General features: G+C 49.0%; 1 protein-coding gene across 1 annotated transcript; it reads right to left on the bottom strand.

Annotated features, from left to right (window-relative positions):
• Nucleotides 1-879: 879 nt before the first annotated feature.
• PPP1R11 (protein phosphatase 1 regulatory inhibitor subunit 11) lies at nt 880-6,273 on the bottom strand. Its single transcript, XM_038768764.1, has 3 exons — nt 6,082-6,273; nt 3,758-3,866; nt 880-1,190 (listed from the first exon to the last, which is right to left on the bottom strand). Exons 1-3 carry the CDS (start codon nt 6,127-6,129, stop codon nt 985-987), a joined length of 363 nt encoding a protein of 120 aa, XP_038624692.1. The 5' UTR covers nt 6,130-6,273; the 3' UTR covers nt 880-984.
• Between the last annotated feature and the right edge of the window lie 20,659 nt (nt 6,274-26,932).

Here is a 26,932-nt window from a genome sequence, read left to right as displayed (position 1 = left end):
TCCCAGAAGCCTGGCATCCTGCCTCCCCCACCCCTTCCACCCCTTCATCTCCCCTCAGAAGCTTGACATTCCCTCTGCTCCCACCTCACCCACTGTGGGTTGTCTCCCATGGATGGACCCAGGAGGAGGATGGGAGCTGGGTTGCCCAGTGAAAGTCCAGGGCAGGCAGCGGGATGGGATACTCAGGCCCCAGGGCCCTGCCTTTCTGCCCGTAGCTGGGCCTTTGGAGTAGGGGTGGGGAAGAGGCCACTGCTTGGGCTTAGGGCCCAGGCCTGTCTTTATTTCCCTTTTTGGGAGAGACAGAGGAGGCTCTGGGTCAGAGGGGGTGAGTAAATAGATAAATTAAATCTAAGAGAAGATAATCCTTTGGTTAAGGCATTCGGAGCCCAGTGGACAGAGCAGAGCAGGGGAACTGGGTAAGGGGGAGTGGGATGAGCTGCTGGGGCCTGGACTCCTGGGTGGGCTGGAGGTCAGACAGTGACAGCTGGGGTGCCAGACACTGGGCTTCTTGGAGGCAAACAGGGTTTGGCCGTGAGTAGAAAGGGCTGAGGGGGTGAGGGACAAAGGGGCAGATGGAGGGGGTTGGGCTGGATGCTGGAATGGGGTGGAGGAAGAGGGGCTGGTGCCCAGAAACCCAAAGGGGATTCGGGGTTTGGCACTGAGGGGAGCAGGCTAGTCTGGATGCACAAATACTTCACCTGGGGCAGATGATGTGCGTGAAGGGGGGGCAAGAGGCAGCCAAGGTGGTGCCCCCAGACTTGGCCCCCTCGGTTCTCCTGCCCAGCAGCCCCCTGCCCTCCTCCCCCCATGCCCTGCACGCAAACAGGGAGCCTGGAAATGGGGAGACGGCATGAGAGAGGGGCAGCATCGTTGGGCAGGCGGTAAGGGGAGTGCTTTAATTCCAGAGAAGAAGCCATGTACACAAACTCATTCAAGGCCCAATACATGTGACAAGATGGTCAGGGCTTGTCAGGACACCGAGACTCAGTGATGCATAGGCCTTGGCGGGGGCTGCAAGGGGCCAGGGGGCTGTGGGGCATTGGGAGGCAAGTCACGGGCGGTGCGGCGCTGGGGCTGCCCCTTATGGTGTCCCCGGACGCAGTGGGCATGGCCGCAGCCCTCGTCGTCCTCATCCTCGCTCTCCGTGGAGCTCTCACCGAACACCCGGGGTTTCTCATAGATACAGCAGCCTGGGGAATAAGGGATGGGAACGGGGTTTGGAGAACAAAGAAGCGGGGACAAAGGCTTCCTAGGACCCAGCTCTCACTCTGCAGCCCGGCACTCATTAGCCCAGACCCTCTCCACCCCTCCTCCTCCTCATCATCATCAATCGTATTTATTGAGCGCTTACTATGTGCAGAGCACTGTACTAAGTGCTTGGGAAGTACAAATTGGCAACAAATAGAGACAGTCCCTACCCGACAGTGGGCTCACAGTCTAAAATGGGGAGACAGAGAACAAAACCAAACATACTAACAAAATAAAATAAATAGAATAGATATGTACAAATAAAATAAATAAATAAATAAATAGAGTAAAAAATATGTACAAACATATATACATATATACAGGTGCTGTGGGGAAGGGAAGGAGGTAAGATGGGGGGATGGAGAGGGGGACGAGGGGGAGAGGACTTCTCTGCTCTTCTGCTGCTTCTTGAGAAGCAGCGTGGCTCAGTGGAAAGAGCCCGGGCTTTGGAGTCAGAGGCCGTGGGTTCATATCCCGGCTCCGCCCCTTGTCAGCTGTGTGACTCTGGGCAAGTCACTTCACTCCTCTGGGCCTCAGTTCCCTCCTGGTAAACCCCTGGGACCCTCCGTCTTTCACGTGGTAAATTCCGCTCCCGGCCTGGAACAGGAAGGTCCCGCTGTCTCGGTGGTAGTCGTACGAGGCGATGCCGATGGTGCCGATGCGTTTCCTTTCTCGTAACAACTCCTCCTCCCGGGAATACATCCTGTAGACCAGGGTGGCCTGAAACAGGTCCAGGAGCGGCTTCCAGGAGAGCATCAGGACTGCCGCTTTGTTGATGGTCTTGGGGATTTCCGAGTAGAACAGGGTGTTTTCCCGGTTCTCCCCGGACATGGAGGTTTCTTGAAACCTCCCCTCTTAGAGTCACCGCATTTTTAATGTCTGCACACTCATCTGATCTGTCCTTCTGCTCCCTCCCAACTTTCCATCATCAATCCCCTCTTTGTGGTTTTGTGGTTTTCCTCTACCCAGACCCTCCTCAGCTCTCTCTGGGGCTGGGGAGAGCTGCAGCTAAAATGATAATCATGGTACTTGTGAAGTGCTTACTATACACCAAGCCCTGCAATAAGCATTGATGTAGTTGCAAGATAATCAGGTGGACATAATCCTGGTTCCACATGGGGTTTATATCTGAGGAAGATTAAGTTCAAAAAAGTATTAATTAAAATTTAATTTATTTATGTTAATCTCTGTCTCCCTCTCCATATTGTAAGCTCTTATTTTTATGGTATTTGTTAAGAGCTTACTATTTACCAGCCCCTATACTAAGTGCTGGGGTAGATACCAGTTAATCAGATTGGATGCAGTCCATGTCTCCTCAAAAATCTCCAGTGGTTACCAGTCAATCTACACATCAGGCAGAAACTCCTTACCCTCAGCTTCAAGGCTTTCCATCACCTCACCCCCTCCTATCTCACCTCCCTTCTCTCCTTCTACAGCCCAGCCCGCACCCTCCGCTCCTCTGCCGCTGATCTCCTCACCGTGCCTCGTTCTCACCTGTCCCACCACCAACCCCTGGCGCATGTAATCCCCCTGGCCTGGAATGCCCTCCCTCCCCACATCCGCCCAGCTAGCTCTGTTCCTCCCTTGAAGGCCCTACTGAGAGTTCACCTCCTCCAGGAGGCCTTCCCAGACTGAGCCCCCTCCTTCCCCCCCTCCTCCCCCTCTCCATCCCCCCGCTTTACCTCCTTCCCTTCCCCACAGCACCTGTAAATATGTACATACGTTTGTACGTACTTATTACTCTATTTATTTATTGATTTTACTTGTACATATCTATTCTATTATTTTGTTAATATGTTTTGTTTTGTTTTCTGTCTCCCCCTTCTAGACTGTAAGCCCGCTGTTGGGTAGGGACTGTCTCTATATGTTGCCAACTTGTACTTCCCAAATGCTTAGTACAGTGCTCTGCACACAGTAAGCGCTCAATAAATACGATTGAATGAATGAATGAATGTCCCGTGTGGGGCTCCCAGTCCTAATCCCCATTTTTCTGATGACGGAACTGAGGCACAGAAGTGAAGTTATTTGTCCCAGGTAGTAATAATAATAACACTAATAATAATGGTATTTGTTAAACACTTACTATATACCAGGCACTGTACTAGGTGCTGGGATGGATACAAGATAATTGGATTGGACAGTTATCCCAACTGTCTACCCCTGACCTTCTGACTCCCAGGCCACGCTCCTTCTCCAAAGGGCAGGGAATGTGTCTACCAACTTTTTATTGTACTCTCCCAAGCACTTAGTACAGTGCTTTGTGAACAATAAGTGTTCAGTAAACATCACAGATTGAATATTGAGGAGTGAAGGTGGGGTGGGGCAGAGGAGGAAGAACCGGCCCCAGAGGGCCAGAGTTGAGACCATCTCGGGAGTTTCTCCAAGACAGATACACGCATGCACGCACGCACACACGCACCCTCCCCCCCCCCCCCCCCGCCCCCAAGGCCAGAGTTGAGATGTTGAGATCATTAAGGGGGTTTCTCCAGCAGACAGTGGCCACACTCACATTTTGAGGACCGGCGTCCTAAGTGCTCATTGTCCACAGTGTCGCTTGACCACTCCACCTTCTTCTCCGGCTTCCGTTTGCGCAGTTTGATGGTGAGACTTCGATTTTCCTACAAGGGTGGAAAGCACAGAATTGGAGAAGAAAGGGGGTCAGTGTCCCATGTTCTAGTGCCTCTTTTCCCACGGCCTACCCCTCCCCCATTCTTTCATATCTACTTAATCTTCCATAGTAGTAAGAACAGTATTAAGAACTTCCTCTGTGCAGAGCACTGTTCCAAGTACTGAGGCTCAGCTAAGTTGGGGAAAATTAGTCAGAGGGCTCACAGACTAAAAATAAAAAGGGAGAGAAGACTGGCAACAAACACACAGGAAGAGATGACACAGAATCACTAAAACAACAAAAACAGCTGTGGCTAGAGGAGCATAACTTCAGTCTCCTGGTGGCTCAGAGTCCATTGGCACAACCGTGGCCAGAGTGATCGCCCTAGCGGCAGGCACCACAGCCTTCCTGAGATTTTTCCTGCATCCCTCTCCCACTTCTTCTTTCCCTATACCTCCCCATGACCGCACCATCTCAGTCATCAGATGATACCGAGCAGTCACTGCACAGAGCACTGTACTAGGCACTGTGGCGAAGTAACAGAGGAGAAGACACAGGCACTGCCCTTGAGGACCAAATGATTTACTGGAGGAGCCAGGCCAAAGACACAAAGCCACTTATCTGCTGTGACCTTGGGCAAGTCACTTCACTTCTCTGTACCTCTGTTCCTGCTGTTGTAAAATGGGGATTAAGATGTGAGCCACACTTAGGGCATGGAATGCGTCCAACGTGATTAACTTGGATTTATCCCAGTGCTTAATACAGGGCCTGGCACATAAAAAGTGCTCTAACAATTCCATTAAAAAAAAAATCACAAATATAAATAAGGACACCAGACATGTTGGTGTGAAGTAGATGTGCCATGGGACAGGAAACTTCACCCAAAAAGAAACCTCTTCTACCCAGGCCCCTCCAAAAAACACTTTGGCCAGTGCAAATAGGAAATGCTGCACTATGTACATTATTACTAAGGGGCAACTACTATATTAGGCACAGGTGTCATTGCATGAAATGCAGTTTAGCCATAAACATGACCTGGCCGACGATTGGCTCTCCCTGTCCTCCTCCACTACTACCACGAGTACTACTACTACTACTACTACTACTACTAATGATGGTATTTGTTAAGCACTTACTATGTGCAAAGCACTGTTCTAAGCTCTGGGGAGGTTACAAGGTGGTCAGGTTGTCCTGCAGGGGGCTTACAGTTTTAATCCCCATTTTTACAGATAAGGGAACTGAGGCACAGAGAAATTAAGTGACTTGTCCAAGGCCACACTCCTGACAGTTGGCGGAGTCAGGATTTGAACCCATGACCTCTGACTCCAAAGCCCAGGCTTTTTCCACTGAGCCACGCACGTTGCTTCTCATGCTGTTACTAGTTCTAACTGGTAAGCACTTACTGCATCCCAAATACTGTACTATACGCTGGGGTATGAGAACAAGTGTGGTCTAGGGACTGTCTCTATATGTTGCCAATTTGTACTTCCCAAGCGCTTAGTACAGTGCTCTGCACATAGTAAGCGCTCAATAAATATGATTGATGATGACGATGAATAGGGTACGGGCCTGGGAGTCACTGGGACCTGGTTTCTAATTCCAGTGCTGCCATTTGACCACTGTGTGATCTTGGGCAAGTCACTTAACATCTCTGTGCTTTGGTTCCCTCATTTGTAAAATGGGGATTGAAACTGGGAACCCTGTGGGACAGGGACTGAGTCTAACCTGATTTCCTGGATCTACCCCAGGCCTAAACATATAGTGCCCACAAATACCACGGTTGTTATTATTGGATACAAGATGATCAGATCAATCAATCAATCAGTCGTATTTATTGAGCGCTTACTGTGTGCAGAGCACTGTACTAAGCGCTTGGGAAGTACAAGTTGGCAACATATAGACAGTCACTACCCAACAGTGGGCTCACAGTCTAAAAGGTTCAGATCCCACATGAGGCTCAGTCTACGTAGGAGGGAGCACCGTTTTTGAATCCCAATTCTGCAGAGGAGGGAGCCGAGGCCCAGAGAAGGGAAGTGAGTTGCCCAAGGTCACGCAGCAGGCAGGTGGTGGAGTCGGAATGGGAACTCGGGTCCGCTGGCTCCCAAGCCGGGGCTCCTTCCGTTAGGCCCCCTAATCCCGACTGTGGTCCCCTCCTCCCCGCACTCCCTGCTTTCTCCGGCTGCCCCACGGTCCTCGGCGTTTACAGGCTCTGTTGTCACGGTTACCGTCGGCTTGGTGACGGTCTCGCTCAGCCCGGCCGTGGCCTCGGCCATGGCGCCCCCCTGGAGGCGGGAGAGAAGCTGTCACTCTCAGTGTCGAGGTCCGGACTGGAGAACTGCCGCCGCCACCACCAACTATGGGCAGGTTCCTCCCGCTCTGCCCGCAGCCGCTTCCGCCCTCGCTTCCGGGAGAGGCCGGAGCCCAGAGGCGAAGTCTGCTCACTGCGGGCGGCTATGACACATCAGGGCGCAAGCGCATACAGGGGGCAGGCCAACCACTTCCGCCGTAAAGTATTACGCAGGCGCATGGGTGGTACTGGTGCGGAGAGTCGCGGGGGGGAGATTGGAGGGCGCTTGGGGGACCAAGGCCAACGAAAGCGCACCAAACGAAAGAATGGCCAAGTCTTTCTCGGCGTCGGACCTGGAGGGGGCGGAGACAGCCCTCCGTGCATGACTCAAATGGGTGAAACTTAGTAAGGGTCGGCCCTCCCCCGGGTCGTGATGATGATGATGATGATTATTATTCCTGCTCCTCCTCCCCCTGCTCCTCCTCCTCCTCCTCCTCCTCCCCCCATCCTCCCCCCCATCCCCATTTTGCATATGAGGTAACTGAGAGAAGTAAACTGATTTGCCCCAGGTCACACAACAGAGAAGTGGGAGAACAGGTATTAGAACCCATGACCCTCCATCCCCCAGACCCATGCTCTATCCACTACGCCAGCCCAAATAGCCTATCCTCCATTCATTCATGTAATCGTATTTATTGAGCGCTTACTGTGTACACAGCACTGTACTAAGCGCTTGGGAAGTACAAATTGGCAACATATAGAGACGGTCCTTACCCAGGTGTGGGCTCACAGTCTAGAAGGGTGACAGAGAACAAAACAAAACATATTAACAAAATAGAATAAATAGAATAAATATGTACAAGTAAAATAAATAGAGTAATAAATACGTACAAACATATATACATATATACAGGTGCTGTGGGGAGGGGGAGGAGGTAAGGCAGGGGGAGAGGAAAGAGAGGGCTCAGTCTGGGAAGGCCTCCTGAAGGAGGTGAGCTCTAAGTAGGGCTTTGAAGGGAGGAAGAGAGCTAGCTTAGCGGATGTGTGGAGGGAGGGGGAGGACGGTGGGACAGGCAAGAACGAAGCACGGTGAGGAGATTAGTGGCAGAGGAGCGGAGGGTGCGGGCTGAGCTGTAGAAGGAGAGAAGGGAGGTGAGGTAGCAGGGGGCAAGGTGATGGAGAGCCTTGAAGCCGAGAGTGAGGAGTTTTTACCTGGTGCATAGGTTGATTGGTAGTAACTGGAGATTTTTGAGGAGGGGAGTAACATGCCCAGAGCGTTTCTGGACAAAGACAATCTGGGCAGCGGCATGAAGTATGGATTGAAGTGGGGAGAGACACGAGGATGGGAGATCAGAGAGAAGGCTGATGCAGTAGTCCAGACGGGTTAGGATGAGAGCTTGAACGAGCAGGGTAGCAGTTTGGATGGAGAGGAAAGGGTGGATCTTGGCAATGTTGCGGAGCTGAGACCGGCAGGTTTTGGTGACAGATTGGATGTGAAGGGTGAACGAGAGAGCGGAGTCAAGGATGACACCAAGGTTGTGGGCTTGTGAGATGGGAAGGATGGTAGTACCATCTACAGTGATGGGAAAGTCAGGGAGAGGACGGAGTTTGAGAGGGAAGACAAGGAGTTCAGTCTTGGACATGTTGAGTTTTAGGTGGTGGGCAGACATTCAGATGGAGATGTCCTGAAGGCAGGAAGAGATGCGAGCCTGGAGGGAGGGAGAGAGAGCAGGGGCAGAGATGTAGATTTGGGTGTCATCAGCGTAGAGTTGATAGTTGAAGCCGTGGGAGCAAATGAGTTTACCGAGGGAGTGAGTGTAGGTAGAGATCAGAAGGGGACCAAGAACTGGTCCTTGAGGAACCCGTACAGTAAGGGCGTGGGAGGGGGAGGAGGAGCCCGCAAAGGAGACTGAAAACGAATGGCCGTAGAGATGAGGAGAACCAGGAGAGGATGGAGTCTGTGAAGCCAAAGTTGGATAGCGTCTTGAGGAGAATCAAGAACAGAAGGGGACCAAGAATTGAACCTTGAGGAACCCCTACAGTAAGGGGATCGGAGGGAGAGAGGAGCCTGCAAAAGAAACTGAGAATGAACGGCCAGAGAGATAAAGAGGAGAACCAGGAGAGGACGGAGTCTATGAAGCCAAGGTTGGATAGTGTGTTGAGGAGAAGGGGATGGTCCACAGTGTCGAAGTCAGCTGATAAGGAGGCTGTTGGCTGTCGTCTGGATCATTCAGTAATTTTTCCTCCAACTTGCATGTGACAGAGTTATCCCTACTCCCCTGCTCACCCTGCAGCAACCTCATTCCCTGAAAGGCTCTTCTGTGAGCCCAGCCTACTGAGAGAAACAGTGAACAGCAATCAGTACATCCTCTAGCACTGATAGAGTGATGATAACCCTGGTAGAGCGATAATGACCCAGTAATAATAATGATACTAATAATAATGCTGTTTCTTAAGTGCTTACTGTGTGCCAAGCACTGTATTAAATACTGGGGTAGATTGAAGTTAATCAGGGCCCACATGAGGCTCTCAGTTTAAGTAGGAGGAAGAACAGGTATGAATTCCCATTTTGCAGATGAAGTAAAGTGACTTGCCCAAGGTCATACAGCAGACTAGTGGCTAGAACCCAGGTCCTAATGATTCCTAGGCCTGTATTCTGTCTGAATTAAGTACTTACTATCTGCCAAGCACTGTACTCTGGAATAGATACAAGTTCACCATGTCCTACATATGGCTCATAGTCTAGGTAGGAGGGAACACAGGTATTGAAACCCCATTTTACAAATGAGGTAACGGAGGCCCAGAGAAGTGAAGTGACTCACCCAGTGTCAACCAGCAAGCAGATGGCAGAGCTGGGATTAGAACCTAGGTCCACAGACCCCCAGGCATGGGCTCTTTCCAGTAGGCTGCAAAGATATGTGTTGAGTCCAAGCACATGTGACAGAAACACACATACAAGTCTTTAAGGCAGTAGAGACAAATAGCAAGAAAGTTTAGGGAGAATGAAGCCATTCTCTTTGGGTTCCCTATTGAAGGTGGGCCGGATTGAAGCAGGTTCCCTCTTTCTTCCTCCTTATTATGATCTCCAATCTCCCATCCTCCTGTCTCTCCCCACTTCAATCCATACTTCATGCTGCTGCCCTGATTGTCTTTGTCCAGAAATGCTCTGGGCATTTCTCCCCTCCTCAAAAATCCCCAGTGGCTACCAATCAACCTACACATCAGGCAGAAACTTCTCACCCTCGGCTTCAAGGCTCTCCATCACCTCGCCCCCTCCTATCTCACCTCTCTTCTCTCCTTCCGCAGCCCAGCACACACCCTCCGCTCCTCTGTCGCTAATTTCCTCACCGTGCCTCGTCTTGCCTGTCCCGCCGTCAACCCCTGGCCCACGTCATCCCCCTGGCCTGGAATACCCTCCATCCCCACATCTGCCAAGCTAGCTCTCTTCCTCCCTTCAAAGCCCTACTGAGAGCTCACCTCCTCCAGGAGGCCTTCCCAGACTGAGCCTTCTCCTTTCCCCCCTTCTCCATCCTCCCCCCCTTACCTCCTTCCCTTCCCCACAGCACCTGTATATGTGTGTATATGTTTGTACGTATTTATTACTCTACTTATTTATTTATTTTACTTGTACATATCTTTTCTATTTATTTTAGTTTGTTAATATGTTTTGTTTTGTTCTCTGTCTCTCCCTTCTAGACTGTGAGCCCACTGCTGGGTAGGGACCGTCTCTATATGTTGCCAACTTGTACTTCCCAAGCGCTTAGTACAGTGCTCTGCACACAGTAAGTGCACAATAAATACAAATGATTGATTGACTGATTGATTGATTGATTGATCTCCACTCCCCTTCCTGCCCTCCAGATCCTGAAACCCTGGAAGCTGTACGCCACAGTGGGGCTGCTGATGGGATTGGACATGCTTACATTGGCCATATGGCAGACTGTGGATCTACTGCACCGCACCACTGAGGTTGTGCCCAACACACTAGTGGGCCAGGGGGTGGGATAGCAGGGGGCTGATGGCAGTGGAGATCGTGAGTGACCATGTGCAAGTGGAGAGGGTGAGAGCATTACTATTACAAGGGTGGCATTTGTTCAGCACTTACTACAGAGAAGCAGCATGGCTCAATGGAAAGAGTACGGGCTTGAGAGTCAGATGTCGTGGGTTCTAATCCCAGGCCCCCTGCTTATCAGCCTTGTGAATTTGGGCAAGTCACTTAACTTCTCTGTACTTCTGTTACCTCATCTGGAAAATGGGGATTAAGATTATGAGCCCCATATGTGACAACCTGATTAGCTTGTATCTACCCAGTGCTTAGAACAGTGCTTGGCACATAATAAGTGCTTAGCAAATACCAAAATTACTATTATTATATGTCAAGTTCTGTACTAGGCATCAGGAGATAATCAGGTCAGACACGGTCCCTGTCCCACATGGAGCTCACAGTCTTAGTAGAAGGGAGAACAGGCATTGAATCTACATTATATAATTGAGGAAGCTGAGGTCCAGGGAAATGAAGTGACTTGTCCCAGGTCATCCAGCAGGCAACTTGCAGAGCTGGTTTTAGTACCCAGATGCTCTGGGTACTCCGAAATCTTGCCACTAGGCCCGCTGCCCTCGTAGGAAAGAACAGAGGGAGACCAGGAGCAAGGGGAAAGGAAAGTTGTCTGTAGTTGGGAAAGGATTGGCCGGCGGAGGAGGAGAAAAAAGGCAGGACTGACACAGAGCAAGGAAAAGCAGAGTGGCCTAGTGGATTGAGCACAGGCTGGGGAGCAGAAGGATCTGGGTTCTAATCCTGGCTCCACCACTGGTCTGCTGTTTGAGCTTGGGCAAATCACTTGTCTTCTCTGTGCCTCAGTTACCTCACCTGAATATTGGTGATTAAGGCCAGTGAGCACCATATGAGAAATGGACTGTTTACAACTTGATTACCATGTATTTATGCCAGTACCTAGAACTCTGGCACAGAATACGTGCTTAAAAAGAAAACATAAAAATGGAGAAAATAGGCAAACCAGACTTGTCTCATATTGTCCTTCACCAAGGAGGAGCCCAAGCAAGACACTGCTATCTCCATCCTGCCTCAGCTTGAGCACTGCAGGTCCAAAAAGGTGAATACATGGCTGGGTGAGACTGTTGGAGAGGATTGGGAAGATGCTGAGGTGAGACAAGGAGAGAATTAGATAGGAAAGGCAGGTGGATAAGCTAGTTACTAAAATCCTGTCCACCAGAGACAGAGGGGCTGGAAGAGGTTTGGGACAATAGGTAGTTAAGTTGGCCTGGAGGGAAAGACAGCAGGTGGGGAGATCCAACCTACAGGTTTCTAACCAACTGTAAATGCTTAGAGGGCAGGGTCTGATCTCTTGCTTCTTGTGTACTGTCCTAGAACCTTAGTAGAGTCCTTCATATACAGTAGGCACTCAGTAATATCACTGATGATGATGATGAGAATGGTGTGGCAGGGGAAAATTGGTTGGTGAGGTCTAGACGCCCGGGACTCCGTTCCCGAGAGCCCCGCCCGCCATCACAGCGCCCCCACAGACGCCCCCTGCTCCCCCCCACCCTCCCCCCGCCGACTTAGGCAACCTTCCCTTTCCGGTCCGGTCCTGACTGACTCTCCACCCGCCCCCAGGTAAAAAGACCTTGTTAGCACCATGTTACATTAACGACAACCTCATTGGCACCTACTCAGCCCTCCCATGCTAGTTGGCTGTTCGCTCCTCTCCCCAGGTATCTCTGCTCCCTGACCCCCCTTAACAGGCCCACCCTACTCCAGCACATAATAGTTTGTAGCTGCTCTCTGTGACATCATTATCTGCCTATTTTATTATTGCCATAGCATATTGATTGTTTAACTACACCCTGTGATGCCATCGCCTACTTATATCATTACTACTGTTTTATTGCTTCTGCATCTCAGTTGTTAACCTCCCGCGGTACTGTCACTCGCCCTGCTGACCTCACCATGAACTTTCGATTCCCTTGCTCCCAACTGCCATTCCCATTCCTCACCTTCCCCTTCCCCTCTCCCACCCAGCTTTTTCCCTCCCTCTCCCCCACCAAGACCACTCCCCCTCACCCCCTACCAAGGATCCCTCTGTACCAGTGCCAGTCCTCCACTCCTCCCTCCCGGCCCTCTCCCTCCCCTTCTCCCGGCCCCCACCCATCCCAGTTCTCTTTTCCCATCGCCACCCCCCTTCCCACTCTCCCCGCCCAGGCCCCCGCCAACTCATCCCAATCCAAACCATCCCCACCCCTCGCACCCTTCCCCCTCCCTCCCCTCCCTCGACAGCTGCTGCCAAGTGTGGCCTCTGGAACCCCCGCTCCATTTTAAGTAAGATCCCTTTCACCCTGGACCTATTCCTTTCCAGCTCTCTACTCCTCCTCGCCCTAACTGAAACATGGCTGTCTCCAGACGACACGGTCTCTTCTGCTGCTCTCTCCAGTGCAGGCCTCTTCTTCTTCCACTCCCCCAGACTCACCGGAAAAGGAGAAGGTGTCGGTTTCCTTCTCGCCCCCCAATGTCGCTTTCGAACTATCCCTCCTCCCCCTTCCCTTTCCTTCCCTTCCTTGGAAGCCCACATTATTCGTCTCTACCACCCCCTCCAGATTCTTGTAGCGGTCATCTACCGCCCTCCCGGCCCCACTTCCAACTTATTTAATGACTTTGACCCCTTCGTCACCTTCCTTCTCTCCTTCTCCATGCCCACTCTGATCCTCGGAGACTTCAGTATCCACATGGATATCCCTGACGACTCCTCTGCCGCCCGCCTTCTATCTCTCCTTGACGCTGCCAACCTCTTCCTCCACCCCACCTCACCCACTCACCAACTTGGTCATACCCTCGACCTCATCATCTCCTACCGCTGCACTGTGTCCACCCTCACCAACTCTGAAATCCCTCTCTCTGATCATAATCTTCTCACCTGCCTCCTCACTCACACTCCTTTCCCCTGTAAATCCGTATTACTCTCTCACAGAGTACTCCGCTCTCTGGACCCCACCCATCTTTCGGAGCGACTCACACCCCACCTCGCCACCCTCTCCTCTCTACCCAGTCTTGATGATCAGATTACTGCTCTCAACTCTACCCTTTCTACTCAGCTAGACTCACTCGCTCCCCATTCCCTTCGCTGCTCTCGTACCACTCGTACCCACAGCCCTGGATCACTGCCACTGTCCGCCTCCTTCGCTCTTATGCTCGAGCTGCCAAATGCTGCTGGCGAAAGTCTAAACACCATGCCAACCTCATTCACTTCAAGTTTATCCTTTCCTGCCTTAACTCAGCCCTCTCTTCTGCCAGACAAAACTATTTCTCCTCCCTCATTGACACCCATGCCCATCACCCCCGCCAGCTCTTCCGTACATTCAACTCCCTTCTCAGGCCCCCGGTTCCTCCCCCTCCTCCTTCCCTCATCACCAACGATCTGGCCTCCTACTTCATTAACAAAATTAAATCCATCAGATCCGAACTCCCCAAAGTCACTTCCCCCCCCTTCTCCAACCCCCCGGCTCTCAACACTGTCTGCTACTTTCCCATCCTTCCCAGCAGTATCCTCAGAGGAGCTCTCCTCCCTCCTCTCAAGTGCTACTCCGGCCACCTGTGCTTCTGACCCCATTCCCTGTCATCTCATGAAATCTCTCACTCCATCCCTTCTCCCCTCCTTAACTTCCATCTTCAACTGCTCACTCTCCACTGGTTCCTTCCCCTCTGCCTTCAAACATGCCCATGTCTCTCCCATCCTAAAAAACCCTCTCTTGACCCCACCTCACCTTCTAGTTATTGCCCCATCTCCCTCCTACCATTCCTTTCCAAACTCCTTGAAGGAGTTGTCTACACACGGTGCCTCGAATTCCTCAACACCAACTCTCTCCTCGACCCCTTCCAATCTGGCTTCTGTCCCTTACATTCCACGGAAACTGCCCTCTCAAAGGTCACCAGTGACCTTCTGCTTGCCAAATCCAACGGATCATACTCTATCCTAATCCTCCTCGACCTCTCAGCTGCCTTCGACACTGTGGACCACCCCCTCCTCCTTAACATGCTATCTGACCTTGGCTTCACAGACTCTGTCCTCTCCTGGTTCTCGTCTTACCTCTCTGGTCGTTCATTCCCAGTCTCTTTTGCAGGCTCCTCCTCCCCCTCCCATCCTCTTACTGTGGGGGTTCCCCAAGTTTCAGTGCTTGGTCTCCTTCTGTTCTCGATCTACACGCACTCCCTTGGTGAACTCATTCTTTCCCACGGCTTCAACTATCATCTCTACTCTGATGACACCCAGATCTACATCTCTGCCCCTGCTCTCTCCCCATCTCTGCAGGCTCGCATCTCCTCCTGCCTTCAGGACATCTCCATCTGGATGTCTGCCCGCCACCTAAAGCTCAGCATGTCGAAGACTGAACTCCTTGTCTTCCCTCCCAAACCTTGTCCTCTCCCTGACTTTCCCATCTCTGTTGACGGCACTGCCATCCTTCCCGTCTCACAAGCCCGCGACCTTGGTGTCATCCTCGACTCCGCTCTCTCATTCACCCCTCACATCCAAGCCATCACCAAAACCTGCCGGTCTCAGCTCCTCTCCATCCATACCACTACCCTGCTCATTCAAGCTCTCATCCTATACCATCTGGACTACTGCATCAGCCTTCTCTCTGATCTCCCATCCTTGTGTCTCTCTCCACTTCAATCCATATTTCCTGCTGCTGCCCAGATTATTTTTGTCCAGAAACGCTCTGGGCATATTACTCCCCTCCTCAAAAATCTCCAGTGGCTACCAATCAATCTGCGCATCAGGCAGAAACTCCTCACCCTCGGCTTCAAGGCTCTCCATCACCTCGCCCCCTCCTACCCCACCTCCCTTCTCTCCTTCTACAGCCCAGCCTGCACCCTCCGCTCCTCCACCGCTAATCTCCTCACCGTAGCTCGTTCTCGCCTGTCCCGCCATCGACCCCTGGCCCACGTCATCCCCCGGGCCTGGAATGCCCTCCCTCTGCCCATCCGCCAAGCTAGCTCTCTTCCTCCCTTCAAGACCCTACTGAGAGCTCACCTCCTCCAGGAGGCCTTCCCAGACTGAGCCCCTTCCTTCCTCTCCCCCTCGTCCCCCTCTCCATCCCCCATCATACCTCCTTCCCTTCCCCACAGCACCTGTATATATGTATATATGTTTGTACATATTTATTACTCTATTTATTTATTTATTTATTTTACTTGTACATATCTATTCTATTTATTTTATTTTGTTAGTATGTTTGGTTTTGTTCTCTGTCTCCCCCTTTTAGACTGTGAGCCCACTGTTGGGTAGGGACTGTCTCTATATGTTGCCAATTTGTACTTCCCAAGCACTCAGTACAGTGCTCTGCACATAGTAAGCGCTCAATAAATACGATTGATGATGATGATGATGATGGTGGGGCTTAAACAAGGTCTTAACCCAAGAGCTGAAGTATTTATTTATCAAATGTCTGGTGGGGGCAGTGCTCTGCTCAAATCACATGGCAAAGTGAAACACCAATGCAAAAATGTTTCCTTCCCCCAAGGAATTTTTACAGGAGAGACAGACAGAATTAAAGTAGAGAAGGTTTCCCCAAGGTTTGTGAGGAAAGAGGAGGGCAAGCTGGAGAATTGTGGGGAAGAGAGCTGATATCATCATCATCATCAATCGTATTTATTGAGTGCTTACTGTGTGCAGAGCACTGTACTAAGCGCTTGGGAAGTACAAGTTGGCAACATATAGAGACAGTCCCTACCCAATAGTGGGCTCACAGTCTAAAAGGGGGAGACAGAGCAAAACCAAACATACCAAGAAAATAACTAGAATAGATATGTACAAGTAAAATAAATGAATAAATAGAGAAATAAATATGTACAAACATATATACATATATACAGGTGCTGTGGGGAAGGGAAAGAGGTAAGATGGGGGGATGGAGAGGGGGACAAGGGGGAGAGGAAGGAAGGGGCTCAGTCTGGGAAGGCTTCCTGGAGGAGGTGAGCTCTCAGTAGGGTCTTGAAGGGAGGAAGAGAGCTAGCTTGGCGCGTGGGCAGAGGGAGGGCATTCCAGGCCAGGGGAGGGCATGGGACAGCAAGGGTGAAGAGCATTATGGCATAAGATTGAGTTTTAGGGCAAGCAGCACAGTGAAGTATAGACTGAAGTGGGATGAGACAGGAGGATGGAAGATCAGAGAGGAGGCTGATGCAGTAATTCAATTGGGATAGGATGAGAGATTGAACCAGCAAGGTAGCTGTTTGGATGGAGAGGAAGGAGGAAGGAGGAAGGAGAGGGCTCAGTCTGGGAAGGTCTCCTGGAGGAGGTGAGCTCTAGGGCTTTAAAGGGAGGAAGAGAGCTAGCTTGGCGGATGTGTGGAAGGAGAGGGAGGATGTGGGCCGGGGGTCGACGGCGGGATAAGCGAGAATGAGGCACAGTGAGGAGATTAGTGGCAGAGGAGCGGATGGTGTTGTCTGAGCTGTAGAAGGAGAGAAGGGAGGTGAGGTAGCAGGGGGCAAGGTGATGGAGAGCCTTGAAGCCGAGGGTGAGGACTTTTTACCTGGTGCATAGGTTGATTGGTAGTCACTGGAGATTTTTGAGGAGGGGAGTAACATGCCCAGAGCGTTTCTGCACAGAGATGATCTGGGCAGCGGCATGAAGGTATGGATTGAAGTGGGGAGAGACAGGAGGATGGGAGATCAGAGATGAGGCTGATGCAATAATCCAGACAGGTTGGGATGAGAGCTTGAATGAGCAGGGTAGCAGTTTGGATGGAGAGGAAAGGGCAGATCTTGGTAATGTTGTGGAGGTGAGACAGGTAGGTTTTGGTGATGGATTGGATGTGTGGGGTGAACAAGAGAGTAGAGTCAAGGATGACACCAAGGTTGCGGGCTTGTGAGACAGGAAGGATGGTAGTGTCATCTACAGTGATAGGAAAGTAAGGGAGAGGGCAGTGTTTGGTAGGGAAGGTAAGGAGTTCAGTCTTGTACACATTGAGTTTTAGATGGTGGGCAGACATCCAGATGGAGATGTCCTGAAGGCAGGAGGAGACCCGAGCCTGAAGGGAGGAAGAGAGGGCAGGGGCAGTGATGTAGATTTGGCTGTCATCAGCATAGAGATCAAGCAATCAATCAATTGTATTTATTGAGCGCTTACTGTGTGCAGAGCACTGTACTAAGCGCTTGGGAAGTACACGTTGGCAACATATAGAGACAGTCCCTACCCAACAGTGGGCTCACAGTCTAGAAGGGGGAGACAGAGAACAAAACCAAACATATTAACAAAATAAAATAAATAGAATAGATATGTACAAGTAAAATAAATAAATAAATAGAGTAATAAATATGTACAAACATATATACAGGTGCTGTGGGGAAGGGAAGGAGGTAAAACAGGAGGGAGAGGGGGAGGAGGGGAAGAGGAAGGAGGAGATTCAGTCTGGGAAGGCCTCCTGGAGGAGGTGAGCTCTCAGTAGGGCCTTGAAGGAAGAAAGAGAGCTAGCTTGGCAGATGGGCAGAGGGAGGGCATTCCAGGCCCGGGGGATGACGTGGCCCGAGGGTCGATGGCGGGACAGGCAAGGACAAGGCACGGTGAGGAGATTAGCGGCAGAGGAGGGTGCGGGGTGGGCTGGAGAAGGAGAGAAGGGAGGTGAGGTAGGAGGGGGCGAGGTGATGGACAGCCTTGAAGCCGAGGGTGAGAAGTTTCTGCCTGTTGCGCAGATTGATTGGTAGCCACTGGAGATTTTTGAGGAGGGGAGTAACATGCCCAGAGCGTTTCTGGACAAAGACAATCCGGGCAGCAGCATGAAGTATGGATTGAAGTGGGGAGACACACGAGGATGGGAGATCAGAGAGGAGGCTGATGCAGTAGTCCAGACAGGATAGGATGAGAGCTGGAACGAGCAGGGTAGCAGTTTGGATGGAGAGGAAAGGGCGGATCTTGGCAGTGTTGCGGAGCTGAGACTGGCAGGTTTTGGTGACGGCTTGGATGTGAGAGGTGAATGAAAGAGCGGAGTTGAGGTAGACACCAAGGTTGCGGGCTTGTGAGATGGGAAGGATGGTAGTGCCGTCAACAGTGATGGGAAAGTCAGGGAGAGGGCAGGGTTTGGGAGGGAAGACAAGGAGTTCAGTCTTGGACATGTTGAGTTTTAGGTGGTGGGCAGACATCCAGATGGAGATGTCCTGAAGGCAGGAGGAGATGCGAGCCTGGAAGGATGGGGAGAGAGCAGGGGCAGAGATGTAGATTTGGGTGTCATCAGCATAGAGATGATAGTTGAAGCCGTGGGAATGAATGAATTCACCAAGGGAGTGAGTGTAGGTAGAGATCAGAAGGGGACCAAGAACTGGTCCTTGAGGAACCCGTACAGTAAGGGCGTGGGAGGGGGAGGAGGAGCCCGCAAAGGAGACTGAAAACGAATGGCCGTAGAGATGAGGAGAACCAGGAGAGGATGGAGTCTGTGAAGCCAAAGTTGGATAGCGTCTTGAGGAGAAGGGGATGGTCCATGGTGTGGAAGGCAGTGTCAAAGGCAGTGTCGAAAGCAAGTAAACAGGCATCAATATAAATAAATAGACTTATAGATATAGATACATAAAGATATAGCTATAGATATAGATTCATACATTTATACGTACTTTCTGGGAGGGGGTGGGGGGTAGAACAAAGGGAACCGGTCAAGATAATACAGAATGGAGGGGGACCTGGGGAAAAGAGTGTTTAATACGGGAGGGCTGTTCTCTTGGGCGAGTACAGTTCAATAGAGTTGGTAGTCACGTGCCCTGGCCACAAAGCCTAATAGTTAAGTGGATGAAAGGAAACAGTGTTAGAGACTATCCTGACTCAGAATCCAGGCTTTCTAAACATCTTCACTCCTGGCCACCATCTCACTTCTCCATTCATTATCCCCCTAGAGTCCTATCCCTTCCCCTCTTATCTCCTCCTCTGCTCAAGGGCCCCTGGGAAACCCCCTGCATCTCCTAATCTTCTCATTCCCAAGACTCTTTGGGGAAGAAGGGGAAAGAGGTGGGAGGGGCTGGAAGATCTTGCAGTGAAGTTTTGCATTTCTTATTGAGTGACCGCCACTTGCTCACCAAGCATGTGATTGGTTATGGAGCTCTAGCACCTCTCAAAGATAGGCAGAAATTAGGATGGTGATGATAGGAGTGTGGGAATCAGAGGTTGGCCAGGCCCCCTTACTCTGTGGGCCACCCCCTTCTCCTCAACACACTATCCAACCTTGGCTTCACAGACTCCGTCCTCTCCTGGTTCTCCTCATCTCTCCAGCTGTTCATTCTCCGTCTCTTTTGCAGGCTCCTCCTCTCCCTCCCATCCCCTTACTGCAGGGGTTCCTCAAGGTTCAGTTTTTGGTCCCCTTCTGTTCTCGATCTACACTCACTACTTTGGTGACCTCATTTGCTCCCACGGCTTCAACTATCATCTCTATGCTGATGACACCCAAATCTTCATCTCTGCTCCTGCTGTCTCTCCCTCCCTCCAGGCTCGCATCTCCTCCTGCCCTTAGGACATCTCCATCAGGATGTCTGCCCGCCACCTAAAACTCAACATGTCTAGGACTGAATTCCTTGTCTTCCCTCCCAAACCCTGCCCTCTAGAGCCCTGACTTTCCCATCACTGTTGACGGCACTTCCCATCTCACAAGCCCGCAACCTTGGTGTCATCCTCGACTCTGCTCTCGTTCACCCCTCACATCCAAGCCGTCACCAAAACCTGCCGGTCTCACCTCTGCAGCATTGCCAAGATCCGCCCTTTCCTCTCCATCCAAACCGCTACCGTACTCATTCAAGCTCTCATCCTATCCCATCTGGATTACTGTATCAGCCTTTTCTCCGATCTCCCATCCTCCTGTCTCTCCCCACTTCAATCCATACTTCATGCTGCTGCCCGGATTGTCTTTGTCCAGAAATGTTCTGGGCATGTTACTCCCCTCCTCAAAAATCTCCAGTGGCTACCAATCAACCTACGCATCAGGCAAAAACTCCTCACCCTTGGCTTCAAGGCTCTCCATCACCTTGCCCCCTCCTACCCACCTCCCTTCTCTCCTTCTACAGCCCAGCCCACACCCTCCACTCCTCTGCTGCTAATCTCCTCATCGTGCCTCATTATCGCCTGTCCCGCCATCGACCCCCAGCCCAAGTCATCCCCCTGGCCTGGAATGCCCTCCCTCTGCCCATCCGCCAAGCTAGCTCTCTTCCTCCCTTCAAGGCCCTACTGAGAGCTCACCTCCTCCAGGAAGCCTTTCCAGACTGAGCCCCCTCCTTCGTCTCCCCCTCCTCCCCCCATCCACCCGCCTTACGTCCTTCCCCTCCCCACAGCACCTGTATATATGTATATATGTTTGTACATATTTATTAATGTATTTATTTATTTATTTTACTTGTACATATCTATTCTATTATTTTGTTACTATGTTTTGTTTTATTCTGTGTCTCCCCATTCTAGACTGTGAGCCCACTGTTGGGTAGGGACCATCTCTATATGTTGCTAACTTGTACTTCCCAAGCGCTTAGTACAGTGCTCTGCACACAGTAAGCGCTCAATAAATATGATTGAATGAATGAATGAATGAATGACACAGGCGTTCTGGGATTGTCAAGAGTAACAGTCAGAACAGTACATATTGAGTACTGCACACTTACGGCTTAGAACAGTGCTTTGCACATAGTAAGCACTTAACAAATGCCATTATTATTATTATTATTATTACTGTACTAAGCTCTTGGGAGAATACAATTCATTCATTCATTCGTATTTATCGAGGGCTTACTGTGTGCAGATCACTGTACTGAGCACTTAGGAAGTTCAAGTTGGCAACATATAGAGACGATCCGTATCCAACAACCGGCTCACTGTCTAGAAGGGGGAGTCAGACAACAAAATAAAACATGTAGACAGGTGTCAAAATCACCAGAACTAATAGAATTAAAGCTATATGCACATTATTAACAAAATTAATTGAATAGTAAATATGTACAAATAAAGTAAAGAGTAATAAATCTGTACAAGTATATATAAAAGTGCTGTGGGGAGAGAATGGAGGTAGGGCGGGGGAATGGGGAGGAAGAGAGGAAATAGGGGGCTCAGTCTGGGAAGGCCTCCTGGAGGAGGTGAGTTCTCAGTAGGGCTTTGAAGGGAGGAAGAGAGCTAGCTTGGCAGGCCTGGGGATGGACATGGGTCGGGGGTCGACAACAGGACAGGCGAGAACGAGGTACGGTGAGAAGGTTAGCAGTAGAATGGAGTGGTGCTGGTTGGGCTGTAGAAGAAGAGTTGAGAGGTGAAGTAGGAGGGGGCAATGCGACGGAGAGCCTTGAAGCCGAGAGTGAGGAGTTTTTGCTTGATGCGTAGGTTGACAGGCAGCCACTTTAGATTTTTGAGGAGGGGAGTAACATGCCCAGAGCAAAGATGATCTGGGCAGCAGCATGAAGTATAGACTGAAATGGGGAGAGACAGGAGGATGGATGATCAGATCAATAGACACATTTCCCTATCTACAGTGAACTTACTGTCTAGAGACTTTAAATTCGTGGGCAGCGAGTGTGTCTGCTAACTCTATGGTATCATCCTCTCCCAAGCCCTCAGTACAGTACTCTGCAAAACCCAAACGCTCAATAAATACCATTGATTGAATGATTAACCCCCTGTTCTTTGTATGTGTCTTTCAGCACAGCACAGCACAGCACAGCACAGTCTTCCTCTCTCCCTCACCCCCCTCTCCATCCCCGTCTTACCTCCTTTCCTTCCCCACAGCAGCTGTATATATGTATATATGTTTGTACATATTTATTACTCTATTTATTGATTTATTTTACTTGTACATATCTATTCTATTTTTTTTATTTTGCTAATATGTTTGGTTTTGTTCTCTGTCTCCCCCTTGTAGACTGTGAGCCCACTGTTGGGTAGGGACTGTCTCTGTGTGTTGCCAACTTGTACTTCCCAAGCGCTTAGTACAGTGCTCTGCACACAGTAAGCACTCAGTAAATATGATTGATTGATTGATTGATTCAGCAGCTTCCCTATTGCAAACGATGTCATATCCCATGTGCCCAGCTGATGGTGGCAGGAAGACATGTCAGTGAGCGAACGCACTTTGGAAACCGAAGAGACTCTGAAAATTCAAGGTATCTGTTTATTCAGTCAAATTTATTGAGCGTTTACTGTGTGCAAAGCCCAGCACTAAACGCTTAGAAAGTATAGTAAAACAATAAATAGAGACAATCCCTGCCCACAATGGCTTACAGTCTTTGTGTGTTGGGGTAAGACAGACATGAAAACAAGTAAACAGGGATCAGTATAAATATATAGAATTCTAGATAGGAGCTGTGGGGCGGGGAGAGGGCAGAGGATCAGAGGAAGAAAGTTGAGATGACGGGCAAGGGAGGGTGAGCTAAGGAAAAGGGAGCTTAATCTGGGAAGGCCTTTTGGAGACTTTCCATCCAATTTGAGGAGGGAAGGCGTTCTAGGACAGAGGTAGTTGTTGGGTCAAGGGTTATTGAGCACTTACAATGCACAGCACTTCAGAGAGTCCAATAGAGTTATTAACATGATTTCTGCCCTTAATGGACTTATAGTGGGGAAGACCGACATTATAAATTCATTAGAGGTAATGGATGTAAGGATAAGTGCTGTGTCAGTAGGGGTGGGGTAAGTATCAAAGTTTTAAGGGGGTATGAACTTAAGTGCATGGCATGTCCGAAGGAGGAGAAACATGGGCAAGGGTGGAAAGATGAGAGATTAGTTAGGTTGACCCTCTCAAGAAAGTAAGTCAAGGAAGGCTTCCTGAAACATCACTTCCTGCTTCAAGCGGGGTCCTCACGAAACCACATGTGGACATATGAGATCCTCTTCTACAGTTAATGCCCTCTGGAGATGGAAGCTCAATATCCTCATATGCGTACTTTCCTATTGTTTTGCCACCACTATCTGGAAGTTCTTTCTTAGATCTAATCCTTGTTTCTACTACTGTCATACTTCCCAAACGTGTAGTAATAGTAGTAAAGCAATAGGGTAAAAGTCAGTGGTGAGTGAAAATTTTCATCAGGGAGGGAAAAGGGGATGGGGTTAAATTGCCATAGATCACTTCAGTCACTATAGTCAATAGTATTCAGCACTGTACTAAGCTTCCAATGGACAAAGTTATGAGGAACACAATCTCCCAGCTGGGAAAATGGTAATCAGAAGGACTGTTTCTGTTCCTATTCCTATTTAGCCTGCAGATAATGGATTTTACCATCGGGGCACCACAGAACGCTGAATTGCCGAGATCCACATCAGAGGCGGTGTCCACTTCGGTTTCATATATGTCAAAGCCATTGGTGGTAGGCCGAGATAGAGCAAAGGGGCTTGCCATCCTTAGCACCATGGAGGAGATGTGTATGAGACAACAGAGACTGTAGACCTGTTTCCTATCCATAATAATAATAATGAACTTACAGTCTAGAGGGGGAAACAGGAATTAATATTAATAAACAGTGAAGCAGCATGGCTCAGTGGAAAGAGCATGGGCTTTGGAGTCAGAGGTCATGGGTTCAAATCCCAGCTCCGCCAACTGTCAACTGTGTGACTTTGGGCAAGTCACTTCACTTCTCTGTGCCTCAGTTACCTCATCTGTAAAATGGGGATTAAAACTGTGAGCCCCCCATGGGACAACCTGATCACTTTGTACCCTCCCCAGCGCTTAAAACGGTGCTTTGCACGTAATAAGCACTTAACAAATACTATTATTATTATTATTATTATTATTATTATTATTATTATTATTATTATTCTTACATAGGAGACCAAGGTAGCTGACGAAGCAGAGGGACACCAGAAGACTGGAGAGCGCCCACTTTTCCCAGACTCCCCTCAAGATGGGAAACCGTCAAGCTTGAGGAAGAAGTGCATAATGGTGTGGGCTCCACTCGAAGGTTGTGACAGCATTGATGAAGGCCATCAGGTAAACAGGGAGGAAGAGTGCAATGCTGTGCTGCACCTTCTGGACATTGGAGAGGCCCAGGTGAAGGAATTTGGTCTCTGTGGTCAGATTGGCCATACCTTCCTCAGGAGTGGCTGTAGGGGGAAAGTATGAACTGAGAAAGGAGAAATAGAAATGTCAGAACTACCCAGGCAAGAGATCTGAGGAATGACAGAGCAGGAGAACCTTGGGGTCTTTGGAGACCATGATAGATCACAACCTGTGAAAGGAATCCCACATTTCTCCTCCATCTTAATAAAGTGTTTCTTAAGGACTTAGTAAAAACTATGACTATTACTGATACTACTTCAATTAATACTACTCTTTTGTACTATGCCAAACTCTTTGTCTAGTGATGTGCACACAGTAACTGCTTGATAAATAACAAATATCTCAGAAATCAAAAGGCCTGCATCCACATAAACTCTGAGGCAGAAATTGTTAATGGATCAGGAAACGAGGTTAACCCTCTCTCTTTCTCTAACCTATTAGAGAAGGGTAGACTACCTCCAATGGGAAAGAACTTTCTACTGAGGAGCAGCTTGGCTCAGTAGAAAGAGCACAGGCTTTGGAGTCAGAGGTCGTGGGTTCAAACCCCGGCTCCACCAATTGTCAGCTGTGTGGCTTTGGGCAAGTCACTTAACTTCTCTGTGCCTCAGTTACCTCATCTGTAAAATGGGGATGAAGACTGTGAGCGCCCCGTGGGACAACCTGATCACCTTGTAACCTCCCCAGCGCTTAGAACAGTGCTTTGCACATAGTAAGCACTTAATAAATGCTATTATTATTATTAGCTGAATTTACACTCTTCAGAATCTTGGTGATGAACAGAACTTGTTCCAAAGAACCAATTTGTAAGATGAGAAGGAATGAAAAGTTCTGCTATCTTCTCTACACACTTGTAATCCTTTTAATATTTTGGAACTTTAACTCCTTATAGCCTAGCAGAGTTTGTGTCAGGATTCAAGGTATTTGAGTTCAGGTGTGAATTATGCCATTGTCTTACTGTCTGACCCCATGTAAGTCGTTTCCTCTTGCAAAGAATGGGGTATTAATGGATTATGAGCCACATATGGGACAGGAATGGTTTCTTATAACCCTTAGCACCTAATAAGCAGTTAATAAATACCATTCTTTAATCATTTTGTGCTTCGTGATGGCTTTTTGAAATATGAGCTCAATCAATCAATCAATCAGTCGTATTTATTGAGTGCTTACTGTGTGCAGAGCACTGTATTGAGCGCTTGGGAAATACAAGTTGGCAACATATAGAGACAGTCCCTACCCAAGAGTGGGCCTACAATCTAGAAGGGGGAGACAGAGAACAAAACCAAACACATTAACAAAATGAAATAAATAGAATAGATATGTACAATTAAAATAAATAAATAAATAGAGTAATAAATATGTACAAACATATATACATATAGACAGGGATCAGGTATAATTCCCACATATAAGTCCAGGGTTCAATTTGTGTCAAGCTTTTCTTAAGCACTAGGGTAGATACAGTTTACTCTGATCACACACAGTCTCTGTCCTTCACGATTCTCATATAGTAAGAAATCATCAATCAATGGTATGTGTTGAGCATTATTATGTGCAGAACACTGTAGTAGGTACTTGAGAGAAAATGGAATTAGCTATGATCAACAACAGACAGGACAGACATTAAAGCCTCATTTAATGGATAAGGAAACTGAGGCACAGAGAACTTAAATGTCTTGTCCTAGATCACACAAAAGGCAACTGGCCACACCAATAATAGTACCCAGGTATTCCAATTCCCAGACCTGTGCTCTTACCAGTAGGCCACTCTACTATTCTTTTATACTACTATTAATGTTACTATTACTGTTATTCCTACTGCTATTGCTACTATTACTACTACTAGTTCTACTGGGAAAGGTATAAGACAGGAATTCCCCTCATTTTCTTTTGTCAGAAAGTATGGCAGAACAGCTCACAATGCAATGCTTTAGGATATTGTCAGGTAGGGATATTGACCTCCTTTTGAGACAAATTTATTGACCAACAACACAACATAAAGGAACAGATGAATTTCTGGGAAAGTCATCTAGAGAGCTTACACATAGGCAGCAGGGCCAATTACAAGTGGTGGTTTTACAAATATCGTATTATATGGATGTTACCTGCAACTGGGGAAAAAGAAATCACCAGGCTGGACACCCTGACAGCCCTACCCCATTATCTCAACAGTCCATATTTCACTATGGTACTCAGATCATTTTTCAAAAACAGTTCAATCTACAGTTCCCAATTTCTCATGAACCTCCAGTGGTTGCTTATCTACCTGTCTGTTAAAAAGAAACCAAATGGCTTACCAAATAGCTTCAAAACAGTCAGTTAACTTGTCCACTACTACCATACCTTGCTGATTCAGCCTGAACACTTGTCTTAGAGAAGGAGCATGGTGTAGTGGATAGAGCATGAGCCTTAGAATCAGAAGGTCTTAGGTTCTAATTCGGCCTCTGCCACTTGTCTATAGTGGAAAATCAGTTCACTTCTCTTTACCTTAGTTACCTTATCTGTAAAATATGGATTGCGACTGTGGGCCCCACGTGGTACAGGGACTGTCTCCAACTGGGTTTGCTTGTATACACCCCAGCACTTATTACAGTTCCTGGCAAATTACATATATTATTATTATTATTATTATTAAGGCCAGCTTGCTCATTTGGCTTTATTTCATCTATCTCAATACTAACTCCTTATCCACATCATCCTTCTCACCTGGAACTCACCTCACCTCTTCCTTTTATAGCAGACCACCATTGTCAAAGCCTTTTTAAAAATTACATTTCGGCTAAAGAGGTCTT

The sequence above is a fragment of the Tachyglossus aculeatus genome, chromosome Y4 (assembly GCF_015852505.1).
Source record: "Tachyglossus aculeatus isolate mTacAcu1 chromosome Y4, mTacAcu1.pri, whole genome shotgun sequence".
Lineage (NCBI taxonomy): Eukaryota > Metazoa > Chordata > Mammalia > Monotremata > Tachyglossidae > Tachyglossus > Tachyglossus aculeatus.
The sequence above is the reverse complement of the archived record's forward strand: the minus strand, read 5'-3'. Positions and strand labels throughout refer to the sequence as shown.

Coding starts and splice junctions, on each gene's coding strand:
- PPP1R11 (XM_038768764.1), bottom strand. CDS start 6,129: ATGGCCGAGGCCACGGCCGGGCTGAGCGAGACCGTCACCAAGCCGACG. Junction 3,867..6,081: donor AGACCGTCACCAAGCCGACG/GTAACCGTGACA, acceptor CCACCCTTGTAG/GAAAATCGAAGTCTCACCAT. Junction 1,191..3,757: donor AGGACGCCGGTCCTCAAAAT/GTGAGTGTGGCC, acceptor CTTATTCCCCAG/GCTGCTGTATCTATGAGAAA.